Genomic DNA, 16,191 nt, shown 5'->3' on the forward strand with positions numbered 1-16,191 from the left:
TATAATAGCTATATCCAGTAACATTTATTCTATAATAACAAATCATAAGTAAGCGCTTACATAACCTCAAATCATAAGTGAAAGTTACGAAGGTTAGGCTGGTTGCGAATCGACCTTGAAGGCTAACTGGAATTCTTTAGAATGTTAAGGCTTATTTTCTCTTGTTCTTTGAAGAAAAAGAAAACCATGTGTCTCCTGTAACAGCCCGCAATATTGTGAGAGTTCATGTTCCTTGTATGAGATGACGCAAAATGACTTATATGATGATGTAACTGGACATTGGTAAAGGGGTGGAGCCGATTGGCTGTTCCCAAGGGGAAGCTGGTCATGCTGGTGTTGTTGTCATGACGTCACAACAAGAGTCACGGGGGGAGCCGACAGGTGGCAGCAGCAGTAACACAACAAATAAACTCTCAGGTGGGTAAGTATGCCATCATATACTCCAATTTGCAGTTGGATTGTTAATATCTGGGCATGTCCGCGTACTTAGTCACGTGAAGGTATGATTGGTACTCGCTTTGGGGGCGAATGACGCGGGAAACATCGATCTGGGATGGAAATGTGAGTCATCGCTCCTGTGCTTAGGTTGACGTGTCCTCAGTAATGTCGCGACTGGAGAGGAACTCGTCCCGTGCGGGAAGGCGCTGAGGGTTATTTTTATAACTTCATTTTTACCATCGAGTTAAAGGCAGGTGAGGCAGCGCCACCGCATGTCTTGGCAACGTAACACAGGACACGTTTTCTCGTACCCTTTGGCGTGTGTGCGAAAGGGGGGTTCATTCTGGGTCGTTTGCCAAGCTCTTGAAATTGAATTCTTTCATTTCTTGAGCCACAAATACCCAGACTAGGATCCTGTCAGCCCACACTGCTCTCTTCTTACCCACCTGATGTTTGTCTTGTGTGTGACCTCTGCTTGGGATTGTGGATATTGTTAAGGTCCAAAATTGATATCAGATTAATACTTTGTGGTTAAAGGACTCGTAAAAATGGATGATTCGTGATGGGAAAATATAATTCTTGCTGTTAAGTGGAATTAGACCAAAAGTGAAGAAATGAAAACAATGTGAGTACAAAGGATTTTTTCACTTTTTTTTTTACCATTGTGTGTATGTGTATTTTGGGAGTGTGTGGTAATGCCCGAGTCTTGTGTCAGCTCGTCTACTGTGCCAGTAAACTAGTTTCTGTTCAGTAGCGGTGAGAACAGGATGCACTATTTGAAGTGAACTTACATGAATGTAGTGATCAAGTTTAGCGTTTCACATATATGTAGAGTAGATCAGATGTATATGTTACATGATGGTGTTTGTCCTTGAAGATGGTGAAATTATGAACAGGTAAGCTGGCATTTTTTCACTTGCTCTACATGTTGATAGTATTAAGAGTGTAGAACTCTGAAAAGCATATAGGTATAGCACTGGGCTTCAAAGCATAGTTTATGTGCTTGAAAGTAACCACAGAGGATCATACATAGAGAAATAAATGTTAAGTATCCAGCTTTGCAGTTGAAATGTACCGAAAAAATTTTCAGAAACATTTTCATTTTGCATTATTAAGGGGAAATATTGAATAGTTTCTACAGAGTTTCACAAATCTTATGCTCTCAGAACAGAACATGAAGCAGTGAAAAGCAGGGAAAATTAAGGGTTAGAACATTGAAGTACAGCCAGCCAGACCATACTAGATAATTGAAGTTAGGCTATTTTATTATTTGCACTGAAATGAAGAAAACATTGCCAGACTAAACTTGTTGTGGTATGATAATTATCAGTACTTAGTGCTGTGTTTCATGTCTCGCAATTGTGTATGGATCTGTTAGAGTTCAGAGATCTGAGAAGGGCTATCACCTCATACTCACAGCCAACCCAGATGTTCATACCCCATCTGAGCTGGGTAGGAATTGGATACCTGGCATTGACTGAGATATGTAAACTATTTTTATTATTTTTGTTATACTTTAATCGCCGACTCCCACATTGCAAGATAGTGCAAGGAAACAGACAAATATATAATATTTTATATATATATATATATATATATATATATATATATATATATATATATATATATATATATATATATATATATATATATATATATATATTTCTTTCTTTCAAACTATTCGCCATTTCCCACGTTTGCGAGGTAGCGGTAAGAACAGAGGACTGGGCCTTAGAGGGAAAATCCTCACCTGGCCCCCTTCTCTGAGCCTTCTTTTGGAAAATTAAAAAAAAAACGAGAGGGGAGGATTTCCAGCCACCCGCTCCCTCCCCTTTTAGTCGCCTTCTACGACTCATTCTCTCCATATATCCAAACCATTTCAGCACACCCTGTTCTGCTATCTCAACCACACTTTTATTACCACACATCTCTCTTACCCTTCCATTACTTACTTAGTCAAATCACCTCACACCATATTGCCGGCACACATTTAATTTCTAACATGTCCACCCTGTTCTGTACCTGTCTTATCTGTAGCCCATGTTTTGCATCCATTTAATATTGTTGGGACTACTATTCCTTCAAACATAGCCATTTTTGCCCTCCCAGATAATTTTCTCTCCACATACTCTTCAGTGCTCTCAGAACCCCCCTTTCAACCTATGACTCGCTTCTGCTTCCATTGTTACATTCGCTGCCATGTCCACTCCCAGATATCTGAAACACTCCACTTTGTCAATTGTAAACTTACACCCCAATTAACCTGTCCCTCAACCCTGCTGAACCTCATAACCTTGCTTTTATTCACATTTACTCTCAAACTTCCCTATTGACACACTTTTCCAAACTATCACCTATTTCTGCTGTTTCTCACTCAAATCTTTCCCCATTAGCCACCATCATTAGCACATAATAACTGACTCACTTCGCAGGCCCGCTCATCCCCCACAAGCTGCATACTCACCCATTTCCCCAATACTTTCGTATGTACCTTCCCCACCAATCCATCCATAAACAAATTGAACAACTATGGTGACACACACACCTGTTGCAGACCAAACTTCACTTGGAAGAATTCACCCTTCTCTCTTGCTATGAGTGCACATGCTTTACACCTTTGATAAAAACTATCCACTGCTTCAAGCAGCTTTCCTTTCATACCATATGTTCTTAAGACTTTTCACAAAGCATCTCTATCAGCTCTGTCATATGCCTTCAGATCCATAAATGCTACATACAAATCCACTTTTTTTCTAAGTATTTCTCACACATTCTTCAAAGCAAACACCTGATCCACATATCCTCTACCTCTTTTGAAAAACTACATTGCTCCTCCCCAGTCAAATACTCTGTACTTGTCTGCACTCTCTCAATCAATACCCTCCCATACAACTTACTGGGTATCCTTGATAAACTTATACCTTTCTAGTTTGAACACTCGCCTTTATCCCCATTGCCTTTAAACAGTGGTGCTATACATGTATTCTGCCAGTCTGTAAGGCATGTCGCCATAATCCATACATATATCATTACCCACCGGTCAACAACACAGCCCCCCCCCCCCAAATAAATCCAACTGCAAATTGTCGCATTTCATTTTACATGAGGCTTTCACCCCCCTCTTCTCTCATCACTTAACCACTCTTCATGACTTCTCTCACTTGGCATACCACCCCAACCAAAACATGTTTATACATGTACAAAATGCATGAAAGTTCAGTAAGAATGTATATTGTAAGCCTGGTGTATAATTAGCCTGGGGACAAGGCTTGGAGCACTGTATCAGATAAATACAACACACAAATGGCAAGAAACTTGTATTTAGCTTTTAAGTAGATTGAAATTTGCTACTTCTGTATGATATTCTGCAATAGGTAGTGAAGTTTACACAAAATAATTTCTTTATGAAATGAATTCTGTTATGTTGCAAGGGTACCATTAAAAGAAAAATTCTTAGGTCAAAATCATTGCCATGATTGTGATGATGTGCATGGGGAAATACATGCCAGACACTCAAGTACTGTACTCGGACTTGAGGAAAAAGAATAAAAACACCTCTTTTTCAGCAATTTTAGAAATCTAGGTTAGTTTTAATGACCCAAAGTATGATTATTGTACTATGCCAGAATGATAAATAATGTTTTATAACTGACAACACTACTAGGTGAACAGTGTAGTAATAAATACAGGTATACCATGTATTTCCTTTATATATCAGCATTAATCATGGCTGAATTTTACACTTGCTTATTATTAGGTACCGATGTGAATAACATTCCAGTAAATAAAACTTAACATTATAACTTACCAGTAAGATATTAGTGCTTTAGTTGCTCACCTTTTGACTTCTAATTCTTTGCGTTGTGCATTGAAAGTATTATTATTGTTGGTTGTTGATTTTTGTATTTGCTCTTGAGCTGTTTCATTGTCAATGAGCTTATAACTTGCATGGTAGCCAGTTCTATGGGTTCCCTATATGCTGTAAAAAAGATGTGTTACCTAATGCTTTTGCTCCTTTTATGTTATACTTTAGAATTTTTGTAATCATGTTCTCCAAAGTTACAATGCTTTAATGCCCTCTTAAACAGTTCTTACATTAGCACTAACTTTATGTAATCAAGTAGGGTTGATAGTTTAAAACAGAGCAAACCATTTCCGGTACTGTAGTGATGTATGGGTACTTCCTGAGGTAGGACTCGGACAACAGAGGGGCAGTTCTCTTAAACACAATTGCCAATTTGAGTACCATGGCATTTAACTTGGTTTGGAATGCCAAACTGGGGAAGTTTGAGTGTTATCAGATGAACCAAATAGGAAGCTCAAGGGTATTACCACCACAGTAAATTTTGTAATGTAAGAGGACAGGAGATTAATGTACGCTGTGGGTTTGATTGGGAAAATTTTTTATTTCTTTGTCTTTTAGGAAGAGGATTTAGAATTACAGTGTACTTAGTTTTCTGTTGATGTATTTGTTTTGAGTAATTTGGGTAAAAATTGTATTAGTTGGTGTCCTGTAATTTCATGAAAAATATTTTTTAAATCTATGGAAATTTTTGTGCCAGTTGTTTATCAAATGCAAGCAGGAGTGTTAATTGATGACAAATAATGTAGGGATGTGGGCAGAATTGGGACACAGAAGATCAAAAGTTTACAAATTTAGAAATGTATGGACATTGACAATCAAGTACCAAACAGCAAGGAAAATTATTGCTAGAGGATGATATGGAGTAGAATTGAACGAGTATATTTTCTGCTTTATTTCATTTGAAGTTGTAAACATTTTTATGTTTGATTTTTCTTGTTTTTGGAGGTAGAGCGAGTACCTCTATTGAGATTTTGCCTTGACACAGGATTAGCATGTAGCACCCACTGTGGGTACTCATGTAGACTTTGCCATAAGGCAATACCATGGTGAAGTACACAAATGCTACATATTCATTGGAGCCTTGTGTCCTTGTAAAGCCATCTTTAACAGTTCTATTGCATTCCCTTCCCTTCACTTTTCTGTCACGATGGCACTATAGCAGTCTCTACCAATGACAAAACAATTCCTTTCATTCCTCTTTTCTCCCCTAATATTCCCTCACCCATTATAATCGTACTAATCCAATCACCCTCCCAGTAATCTCTTTTTGCAGCGATCAAAAAGTACTGCTTCCTTAGGACACACACAAAGCTGTATGATATCCATCCCTACATACTGAAAGAGTGTGCTTTTGAACTTAAGCCTTTGCTTGCTTGTCTTTTCTTGTTGTTTAAAAGCCAAAACTCCCTTTTTCATGGAAACATACATTGATACATCCCAGCCCAAAGAAGGGGAGGTCCATTTCAATCTTTACAGCTATCATACTGCTGCTTTGACTTCTACTGTTTCCAAAGTCTTGGATCTCTCATCTTACTTCCATATCCTCAAACATCTTGACTCTCACAGTCGTCTTCTGATCATCAACACAGCTTCTGCAATACAAGATTCTTTGGTGATATCCTATCCTATCTTACTGATGTGTATGCAGTCATCTTTGAAAAACATCAGAATCTTTTGACAGGGTATGACAATGGAGTTTCATCTCTATGCTCCCATCTTTTGGCTTCCCTTCCTCTCTTTGTTCCCTTGGGTGTGTTAGTTGTATGTGTTGAAAGATCAACTTCTTCCCTTCCCCAATCATCAGTGGTATCCCAAAATATTCTGTTGTGTCTCAACACACCTCCTCCTTTTTTCCAACAGTTTCCTTTCTATAGGTAACCAAACTCACTCATGTGCTGACAGCTTATCCCTGTAATACTCCATTTCCCTCAAATTTGCTCCATCCTCTCTTGCTCAATCTGCATCTCATCTTGACATAGCATCTTCTCTAAAGCCAGACTTAGATAGGACACATCAATGGGGTTACAATGAGTACTCCAAATCTCAATTTTTGTCAGTCTTTCCAATATCCTACACAGCTTTCCCTATCTTTTTGATCTGTAATTTCTTAATTTAACACAGTGAATGCATTTGGTGTCTCTGTAACATCTGATCTATATTGAAAGCCTCACTTTATACAACAGTTGCTTGTATATACAAAAGACTGATCCATCCTTGTACATGCATGAGTATTGCTGTCACATCTGGGAATGTTTTAGCTCTACATGCTTACTGACAGAGTTGAATCTAAAGTAGCTCAGCATATGAACTTTCCCAGTCTACCTCACAACACCTATTTGCTCTAAGCTGCACTGTTTGTTCACTTTCCCTCCTCTATTGATATTACTGTGATATTTGCTCCCAAGACGATGCCTGTGTGTCCCCACCATTAACAATCTATCTATCTATACCTCTGATGTCCATTCCCAGGAACTTTCATCAAGATGGCTATGTCTAAAGAGTCTCCACTTATCCATATACTTACATGGCTCCCTCACATACACCATTCTATGCATTCTTTCCATATTTCTCTCCCTCCAGTACTCTTCCACTCTGTGTCCTTGTGAAACAGGTGGTCTTCCTCTCTCACCAACCTCTATAATTGCACTAGCACATATTCTCCATGTAAACTTCCTGCTTGCTTTCTCTCCACATGCCCAAACCTCATCAGAGTATTTTGTTTCACTCACTCTGTCACTTTATTATGACCAACAGGTATTACTTGGAAAGCTGCTGTCACATTATTACCCTATGACTTTGTTTACTTCCCTTCACCTCAAAGATCCAAGACTTTACCACCTCATGTCTTTTCTAATAAACATGACGAGGCCCCATTTTTAGAGGCATTATTTTGATTTCCTCCAAATTCTAAAAAAAAATTTCTGCTTTTTCTTATTTCTCCCTCTCATTATTCTCCTTACAATGCAGTGAAGGCTTATCCTTGATTTGGCCTTTTGTCTTTAACTGGAGCATCCAACACGCACCCACAAGAAAAAAATGTTTAGATTGTTAGTATTGTCTGTAAGATAAATTACTTAAGGATACTGAAAATGTGTAATCATAATTTTAAATGGAGAGCAGGATTATAAAGAGAATTAAGGGAGACTATGTAAAACAGATTTTCAAAACAGGATTAGCTTTGTCAGTTTTTACAGACCCTTAAGCCAAAAAAAAAAGTAATGGTAATGAACATCATAGGACCATTGGTTGATGAAGAGTGGGCTCTCTTTTCAGTAACAAAATATGGCCATCAATACTTGGATAAAACCATAATGGCAGTGAACTGGCTCCCCCTTACAATTTAGGACACTTTCAAAGACTAATGTAGCTGAGAGTAGTAAGGTCATGGAGGAACAGGGTGCCAATCTGTCAGGTCAATAGAGAAAGTAGAGCATTGGTTCCTTATCAGTGGCATGTAAGAGCAATTTGTATGGCTTGTGATTTCTTAGAAATTCCAGATGTAGGTAAAAAAACGCACAATGTATTTCTATGAAAGATATAGGTCAGTGTTATATTGTATATATTTATCTATGTTTAATAATGTCACAAACATAAGAATTACTGAAATTCAAAGTACATTATTGTGTTAGTTAAAATCTTACAGGCGAGATACAAGGTCATTTACAAACTAATATTTAAGAAAAGTTGGGCAGAATCAGATTTTATATCTAGAAATTAAATTTAAACTGTAAGAAAATCTAGATGTTATATCACCTCCCTTTTTAGCAGAAGGTTTGAGGTATTTTTCTGCTGTTAAAAGATATAAAGCAGTTCATTAGTATAGAAGAGAGTGTTCTCAGATTTGAGGCTGGCAAATATGACTCTACTTATCATAGAAATGTTTACTAGATTATTGTTCACTTAGTCTCACTTTGGTACATGGTCATTTGATGGTCATTATCATTCAAGGTTAATAGTACAAGTGAGACTTTTAGGTGAAATAGACTTATATGATTTGATTTTCGAGATGAAATAGAAAGGAATGTTAGTATGGCATCTATACCAACGGTCTAATGAGTGTACTGGAATTCACTGATGCATTTTTATCATCTGTTAGCCTTGGTAATGGGGTAAATTAGGCTAGGGGGAGTTAAGAGACGTATCATGCAGTGTTTGATGAGAGATTAACCACAGATGTGAGAGGTGGACCAGGCACTGGTAGGTGAGGGAAGACCCTACCAGAGGTGTAGGGTAGACTAGGTTGTGGTAGGTGAAGGTTGAACCAGTCGAGGAAAGGTGAAGGGCAGACCAACAAGGTGAGGTGACCAAGCGTTAATCGGTAGAGAACGAACCAGCTAGGGAGATGTGAAGGGCTTAGCAGGCAGTGTTAGGTGAGGGACGAACCAGCCAAAGAGAGGCTGAGCTGGGGAACCAGATGGTGGTAGGTTATGGAGGAACTAGCCAGGGAGATGTAAGATCAGGCAGTGGTAGATGATGGACAAACCAGACTGTAGCTGAGGGATGAACCAACCAAGGAGAAGTAAGGGGCAGGGAACCTGACAGTGTTAGGTAAAGAAAGTTGAGGTATGGACCTGGTAATGGTAGATGAGGAACGAATCATCTAGGGAGAGGGGAAGGTTGGGGAACCAGATAGTGATGGATAAGAGACTAACCAGCAAGAAAGAGGTCGAGTGGCCGGGAACCAAAAATATACAGATGAGGGACTAACCAATTAGGGAATGTGAGGGGTGGACCAAGCAGTGGTAGGTGAGGGACCAACCAGCCAGGGAGATATGAGGGGCGAATCGGGCAGTGGTAGGCGGTGGTGGAATCAGAAAGGGAGAGGTTATTGGCGGCGAACCAGACATTGGTATGTAAGGAACGATGCAGCCAGGCAGAGGTGAGGGACGGGGAACCAGACAGTGTTGAGGGAGGAATCAAGCAGAAGCAGGACAAGTGACTTGCGAGTGTTGGAATTGTCTCACGTTTAATCGCTTACAATCATCAAAAACTTCGCTTTACTGTTTTAACGTCGTTTTTTTTTTTTGTGTGTGTTTAATCGCGATCCTCAAAATATTACTTCCTTTTCTGGTGCATGGTATTATATGAATTTAGGTGATGCGTAGTTTATAACTTGTAGAAAAAAAAAAAACGAGAAACCTGTGCAACCTGCTTAATATATTCTCACGATTACAGACGACTTGGCACCGTGGATGCATGTCGCTGATGCCATATTTTCCTCGTATATTTTATTTTGTGACTCGATGACGTTGTGCTCGATTATTTTGTCTCTTGGTTTCATATAGTTGATAGTTTTTCCAGCCATTAACTGTTTTACAGGTTCAAACACCGGTGAACATCGTGCGGAAATATATTGTATTCCGCGTTGGGCATCATTACTTTGGTATGGCCGTATGAGTTGGAAATACAGTTTTCTCACGTGTACTTAAGCTTATTTGGACTTGTTTAACTGTTTCCGATCTCTCTGTCCATATCTTTTATTTAAGGGTGATGCGAAGAGTTGCATATATATATTAGGGTAGATATAGCTGGATATCTGCAGCCTGGTTTATAGTATACTCCCTTTACAACGTAATTATGTCTAGTAATAGAGTGTGTTGAGCAATCACGGGTGGAAATGAAGAAGTTTGCTGTCTTGTCATAGAAAATATAATTAAGAACGGTCTTTATGAAATATTACAAAAATAGATTGTTTATATATGTATTCACTGATGGAGATATATTCCGGATGAATATAGGAACTGAAGGACTCGACGGAAAAAAAATGCAAGGAAATAGAGATCAAGAGGAATTAAGTTTATGATGAAAATGAACGAATGGATAGGCTAAGTAAACTAAGTGCAAGAGAACGTACTACTTCACCTTATCACCTTATTCCCCCATCCTCCCCGGCCCCACCTCTTGGCACACTCACACACACACAAGGTGAAAGAAGGCCTTAATATGATTATTATAGAGCAGGGACTAAGCTTCATGATTCTGTATTTGAGGACTTCTCGCTTGTGGCCAGATTCCCTCGAAGAACATTTGTGGAGATAGTCTGTCTGACTGGCAGATATGAGTAACTTTAATGCATATGGACGAAGAATTATTGGGGAAGCTTTTTAAATCATACATAAGGCCAGAACTAGACTATGCTTCTCAGGTTTGGTCAACGCACCTACAGGACAAAGAGCCAATCTCCGTAGATGCAGAGGAGAGCATCAATATGAAACCAGAATTAAGTTTCAAGGAAAATTTTTAGTTATTAAATGCTGCCATTGGGAAAGGAGAGGCGTTACCCAATCAAAACTCTTAGGTTTTTAAAACACTAATGACATACTGTGAACTATTCTTAGATTAAAGTAGCTAGAGAACGTAATTTGAAAATATATAAGCAGCTTGTTAGCAAACAGATGTAAAGAAGTTCTTTTATCATATAGGAGTGTTACATGAATGGATTAAGATAACCGAGGCCATAGTTAATGCAGACAGCATGCACAAGTTAAAAGAGTGTTTTGAATTCAAGAGATGACCCAAAGGTGTAAGCCCCGCTCGCCTTACAGTACATACACGCACACGAGTGAAGAACTCCCTCCTGGTGCATAGAATTCATTACTGACAATTACTTACAGAATTACACATGCACACTTTAAAGATCTTGACCCACTTAGGGTATGACGGGAGAGCCAGGTCCAATATGTGTATATGTTGGGGAGGGGATGAGAAAATCCTATTTTCTTTATATTATCCCAAGGCCCGATTACCTGAAGACTCAAAGAATGAGATCAGACTTAATTTAGAGTACCCCAGGGCCCATTAGACTTGTTTTAGGGGGCTGAAAATGGACATCATACTTTCCTTAAATGATCCCCTTGTTTAGGGAACTTGTATACAGACAGGTTCTCTTAATCTTCCTGTCCACCTCAGTTATCTTCATGATAATGGTATCATACATCGACAGAGAAGTGAAAGCAAGAACAAGGATTTTATCCAACAAAGGCCAAACAGGGAAAGCAATTGGAAGTGAAACGAATGTCACAATATTTGAATGTCATCTTGAATTGGAAACCGTGTGATTTACACCAGTCATGTCGAGTCATTCATGGAATGCAGAAGGACTCTGAGTCCAGGAAGACTATATATCAAGCCTTTCCATCTTAAACAGGTGTTAGCAGGTTTAACCCGTCTTTTTTCCTTGTAACCATTCCAACCACTTTGGCTTTAACCTTTTCATGCTTGGGTTAATGTTTCAGTGATTCATCAAGGTATTCTTAGGGGATGATTATTGGCTGCATTCCTCATTGAAAATGTCAGTTTTTCTCCAGTTTGGTGTGAAGAGATTATTATTGGAAACTTTGATATTACATGAGAAGTTCTTTTCATTGCAAGGATGATTATCAAAAGTAAAAGTTAGTGAAACCATTTACTGATGTGAGAATGACCATAAAGACAGTCATGGCATAATGCACAACAGGAACATAATTTTCTAAAATGGCAAAATTGTTATTGTTATGATTTTACTAGTTATTCGAAGATCAAATTTTTCCAATTCATGATTTTCCTGATTGGGACCAAGATGCCCTTTCCCAAAATACCTTGATGAATTCCTGTCTGCAGTGTGCTGTGTATATACCTTTTTGTTACTTCTTTAGTTTTCTGAATACTTTTAATACGACATCTTAACTGAAATTTGGGTTTGAAAGTGATTTTTTTTCAAGTTGTTAGCAAAGACACCATTTTTTGTAATGCATAGCTCAACCTAACCAGAATGCTTACGAGCAGGGTTGTGTTGATTTAGTTCAAACTGTTTGTATCAGGTGATTGTAGTCAATCTGTCCCATTGACTGCAGATGTGCTAGTGATTGTAGTCAATTTATCCCATTGACTGCAGATGTGCTGGTGATTGTAGTCAATTTATTCCATTGACCGCAGATGTGCTGTATAAAGCACCTGATGCCTTTGGCAGTTGACTGCTGATTCCTGTGGCAGTTGACTGGGAGTGTTCTTATACAGCATTGAATGTCTCTGGCACGTGACTACCACTGTGCTTTATATACACTCTAGGGCATTAGAAAATCCTGGGCATGGTAAACAGCTGAGCAGTAAGTCATTTCCATTTTTCTGTACCACAGTTAAGCTTCCTTTCCAACCCTGAGAATCTAATGTTTTTCAAGTTGTAAAAAAAAGATGTATATATCGTTACAGTATGACAGTGAAGAAAATCACTTCAAAAGTATATATTGTTCACTATTGTCACTCCACTAGTGTGTAAAAGTTTTGTATTATCAGCACAGCATTGTAGAAAGTGCAGGAGTAAGGCCTGAGTGCCAGTTGTGTTGTTACTGTGCATTTTAATCATTTGCTTTACATGTGTTAAATTTTTTTATTATTATGTTTCGATTTATATGATAAATCTTATCATGTTATGATTAGTGACAATATTTTCTAACAGCAATATTTCAAAACCTTGTGAAATTACAGCTGCACTAGTCATACATAACATTGTCAAGGTTAGTACTGATTCTGAAACAGTGCCTTCACCTGTGCTAGAAATGCCTTCTTACTCATGTTGGCCAAATTCAGTTCTGAAAGTCAGCATCCATAAAATCAATCACCAGATAGTTTAGATCATCTTCTGCCTGGTTCTCTAAATCTTGATAAAGCTGCTGAGAATCATTCCTTGAAAACACACAAGAATATGCTCCCATTGGCATGGCTGGAAACTGACTGATTTTATGAAGAAATTTGCCCACACTGCAAAATTGGCGACTACTTATGCCTGGCAGGTGGTCTTGAAATAGAAGCATGAAACTTGATGCATCAAAAGGAGTTACTTGCCTTGTATAACTTAGTATCTGGAGAAGATCAGGTATTAAGCCCATTTCCATCATTGTTCGTCTGAATGCTGTTTGTGTTTTACAGGGAGTTTTACACTCGTGTTGCCTTGTCTTCTTAACCTTGTATATGTTTAACCATTTCTTTACTCCTATTATGTGTGTATGCGGACTTTCAAACACACACACACACCCCTAGCTTAGGTTTATGTTGTGAATGGTCAGATTGTAAGGTGTAAGGTAAATGGTCTGTTTGTGCTGTTAGTCAATTATTTGTTTTTTTGTAGTTTTTACCACCTGATCTCGGTGATAAGTTTATGTTCATGGTCTGTCGTGTTGCTAGTAGTAATATTTTTGCTAAAGGCTGGTTTTCTTAGTCAATTTATTTATTTGATTTTTGTTTTTTGGGGAGGGGCATTTCTTTTGCTTAAAGTTCACTTGAATTTGTCAGTTTGTACGATTAGACATCAGTTTAGTGTTTTGATGGCCATTTTGTTTTGCTGTATTTCTCTTATATAGATTTATTTATTTCATGTGCATCCTAATTATACATAAGTATTATTTTTTTATATGAATTCTATTGCAGAGCAAAAGGCTCAACTCTTAGTGCCGGGATGTCTGATCCCAAGCATGAGCGGGACAGCGACCGGGACTCCCTCACTGATTGGACTTTGGTAGATGGAGATGAAACACCAGAGGATACCAGTGGGGATGACCCAAACCAAGATGGTAAGAATTATTAGAAAATATTTACAGTATAGAATAAGACATTGGCCTGTTCACACAAGAATATGCAGTATACAGGATATTAGTTATTTAAGAATGTTTGCAGCATTTATGGATACAAAAGAGTGATAAAAGAGTGAACATTTCTTATTTTTATCCATAGGTGAAGACAGTGGTGTGTATGTGATGGCCAGCATGAATCCTTCAAGTACTGTATCTGATAGATACATTTCAGAAAAAATACGAGTATAATTGGTCTGTTCTTGATAAAAGAAAAGAGTATTGTGCATATTATGTGGTTTATGATAGGGTTTGGTTGGGTGCTTTTCAAATCATTTAATTTTGATATTTACAATGGTCCAGAACCAGAAATGTGAGTGAGTAAACATGTGAGTAAAAGTAGAGAGTTGTAGAATGAAAGATTCAATCTGAGCTTGAAGTAAAATGTAATAAGAAACTGAGATATTGATGAAACTGTATAGACTAAGGTTGAGGTAATGTAGGGTCACTTAGAGATGTGGCACAGTTATAATAATAGGATGTTGAAAGAGAGGAAGAGCATGGTGAAATAAAGATTTCAGGGAGTTTGGTGGTAAGAAATTATTTAGAAGCTAAACGTTACAGTGAACAGAGATGAGTATCGGTTAGAGAATGAAGAATGTGAAGTTTTGAAAGAATGCATTTAGAAGTTAATCAGCCAAGGGTGGTGAACCATTAAACTTATTGTGTATTATTTGCCCTTGCTGAACTTAAGTCAAAGTAGCAGTTGCATGTCAAATGCAGATGACCTTTTCAGTTTACAATGGTATTGTAGAATGTAATATATAGAACCCAATGTTTCTTCAGGAAATACTGCTGCTGAAGGTGAGGATGAGGAAGAAGAGGATGAAGAAGAAGAATCTGGGTGTGGCATGGAGGGAGATGAAAATGAAGAGGAAGAGGAAGCATTGTCAGATGACCTTGTCTCAATGGGTCAAAGGGTGCAAGAAATTAAGGGTGAGTCCATCAGGGGTGAGTGGTTCTGGCATTTGTAACCCAGCATCATCCTTTCTCTGTGTATAGTTGTATCTCATCTGTTAAGCTTGGTTGTGAGGGATAAATTTTCTCTCCACTATGATCTGTTATATGAAAATGAGAGGGATTCTTTACTCATGTTTACATTCAATTGCATATGCTTAGACATCATAAAAACACAACCATCTGCAACTCTTCTTCACTGCCCATAAACAACATGGTATCAGTATCATCCGCAAAGGGCTTGTCACTAACCACCATTTCTCTCCATAACACCCCATTCTATGCACCCTCTCTCCCTAGTTTTGCTTTCATTTCTCTTATTGCTCCATCCATATGTATATGTTAAAAACACAATATGACATCACTCAGCACTACCTCGCATCCACATGTAAACCAAAACTTTGACTTGACTCTCCATCCTTTCTTACACATGCTTTGCTCCTCTGTAGAAGGCTTTCCCACCATCCAAGTTATTTTACCCATATATCCTTAACATATCCCATAAAACATTCCTCTCATATGTTTATATGTCTTATCTATATCTCTGAAGTCTGTTCTCTTTGGGAACTCCCTCAAGGGAGTGGCCATGGCAGAAGAGTTTCTATAATTGTTGAACTCAAGTACTGCTCCCTATCCTTTAGTGCCTCACTTTTAAGAGGCCTCTGGTAGAGGGCAGCTCTTACATATTGTTTCTAGGGGCTCCCACCTAATGTTTCTACCAAATATTCATGTCATGTGATTTCTCCTAGTCCATAAAGAAGCTAACATCTTCTTACCTTTTGCTAGTTATATTTCCACAGTCATTATTAAAACAAAAATCCGATCCACACATCCCCTGCCTTTCCTAAAACTTCCTTACTCTTCACTTATTCTGCATTCAGTTTCTTCTATCAGTCAACACTCTTTCATACACTTTTCCTGTTTACTTAATAGACTTAGTCCTCTATGAATATAACACATCCTTAGCACCTTTTCTTCTGAATAAAGGAACCATGATAGAAATATTGCAAATGGTTTATCCCAAGATTAAACCAATACCAGGTCATAGTCTTGTCTCCAGGTCCATAGTTCATCATAACAGAGGCCAGGATAACATCATCCATAAATTACATCAATGTTCTTAATGGTAACGTTTGTTAAGATTGAAAATTGTTTAGTCATACTTCAAAAGAAATCAAGATGTCGCCTGCACCATGCCAGAGAGGCTTTGTATGAGTTACAAGGACAAGCTTGGATTTACTGAGTAGCTTTGTCAAGATTTTTCATGGTCACATGTCACGCATAACATTTGACAACACTTAACTCGCTAGTCCTTCCTTTTGGCAGAGT

General features: G+C 38.2%; 1 protein-coding gene across 1 annotated transcript in view; it reads left to right on the top strand.

The window, feature by feature from the left end:
* The first annotated feature begins 1,174 nt into the window (after window positions 1-1,174).
* Window positions 1,175-16,191, top strand: part of LOC139766231 (uncharacterized) — an 80,076-nt gene continuing 65,059 nt past the window's right edge. Inside the window, 3 exon segments of the mRNA XM_071694565.1 lie at window positions 1,175-1,334; window positions 13,706-13,848; window positions 14,692-14,841. Of these exon segments, the coding sequence (XP_071550666.1) occupies window positions 1,294-1,334; window positions 13,706-13,848; window positions 14,692-14,841 (334 nt within the window). The 5' untranslated portion in view covers window positions 1,175-1,293.

This window comes from Panulirus ornatus, chromosome 57, assembly GCF_036320965.1.
Source record: "Panulirus ornatus isolate Po-2019 chromosome 57, ASM3632096v1, whole genome shotgun sequence".
Lineage (NCBI taxonomy): Eukaryota > Metazoa > Arthropoda > Malacostraca > Decapoda > Palinuridae > Panulirus > Panulirus ornatus.